At 43.4% G+C, this 1,266-nt stretch overlaps 1 protein-coding gene across 1 annotated transcript; it reads left to right on the top strand.

The window, feature by feature from the left end:
- NANOS2 (nanos C2HC-type zinc finger 2) lies at positions 1-708 on the top strand. Its single transcript, XM_034437919.2, has one exon. The coding sequence runs from the start codon at positions 50-52 to the stop codon at positions 563-565; it is 516 nt and encodes a 171-aa protein (XP_034293810.2). The 5' UTR covers positions 1-49; the 3' UTR covers positions 566-708.
- The last annotated feature ends 558 nt before the right edge of the window (positions 709-1,266 follow it).

Raw genomic sequence — 1,266 nt, 5'->3', positions numbered from 1 at the left:
ATTCAGAGAGGGGTGCGTGCCTGGCTGGGACAGTATTGCCCTGGTCACCATGTTCTCCACTTCATCCCAGTCTTCTCCAGCCTGTCTTCCAGCTGTGGCCCAAGGGGCCTTTTTTGACCCATGGAAGGATTATCTGAACCTCTCCAAAGTGGTGATGGAGATCGTTGAGGAGCGGAAGAAGCCAGAAAGCTTCTCTCCTTCTTGGGGAGACCCCTTGGACGTCATCGTTCTGCATTGGGTGAATGGAGGAGGCAACAGCAAGACCTACAGTCCCAAGACCCACAGCACCCACAGAGGAGACCTCCCGCCCGCTCAACCAACCCAACAAGGCATCTGCAACTTTTGCAAGCACAATGGGGAGTCCAAGAAAGTCTATTCTTCTCACACCTTGAAGAGAGCCGACGGGGTAGTGGTTTGCCCCATTCTGCGCAATTACACCTGCCCGCTTTGTGGGGCCACCGCCGAGAAGGCCCACACCCTGAAATACTGCCCCCATAATAAAGGGAAGCAATCCTTGTACCGCAGAAGTGGACGCAACTCGGCCGGACGCATGATCAAGAGATAAAGGGACACACACACCTCTTCCCCACTCTTTCTTCCACGGAAAAGTGGAAGAAGAAAAAGAAAAAAAAAAGTTAAAACGCCTGGAGAGTGGATGGTGAGAAGAAAAAGATTTGGAAAGAAATAAATAAAAAGGAGTAAACTGGGTTCCACCCGTCCTTTTCCAGTTCTTCAAAAATCACAGTTGCAAAAGAGGTGATTTTGCATGACCTTATTATTTTTTTTTAGTATATATATATATATATATATATGATGGATGAGACCAAACTTTGTTTTGAAAAAGAGGAAGATTTGTGTCTTTCAGCTGCATGCAATTTCAGTTTCGGACAGAAAAAAGCAGGACTTTGTTTTCCAAAATTAAACCTGTAAGTTCAGAAATCCTTTTTTGTTTGTTTGTAATTGTCTTGAACGATGTGCAAAAGAAGTCACCGTTTGCCTTAAATTAACCACGATAAAAGGAACATAGGTGGTGGGGTTTTTTTCCCCTTTTCTTGAAATGTTCCTCACTGGCCATGTTTGACAAAGTTGAGATACCTTGAACAGTATTTATATCTGGGTTTGCAATGGGTAAAGTTTATTATGATTGTTTTTTTAAAACTCGTAAGATGTTGTCTTTTAATAAACAGTGTTTTTTTTTCATGATTGCATCAAATCACTGCTTCCTTCCTTTGTTTTTAATCCCTGGGTTGAATTTTCCTGGGTTCT

This window comes from Pantherophis guttatus, chromosome 10 (genome assembly GCF_059756535.1).
Source record: "Pantherophis guttatus breed Tessera chromosome 10, ASM5975653v1, whole genome shotgun sequence".
NCBI classification, from domain to species: domain Eukaryota; kingdom Metazoa; phylum Chordata; class Lepidosauria; order Squamata; family Colubridae; genus Pantherophis; species Pantherophis guttatus.
This window is presented reverse-complemented; position numbering and strand designations above follow the sequence as displayed.

Bases quoted from the DNA above. Each gene is read 5' to 3' on its own strand.
- NANOS2 (XM_034437919.2), top strand. From the start codon at position 50: ATGTTCTCCACTTCATCCCAGTCTTCTCCAGCCTGTCTTCCAGCTGTG.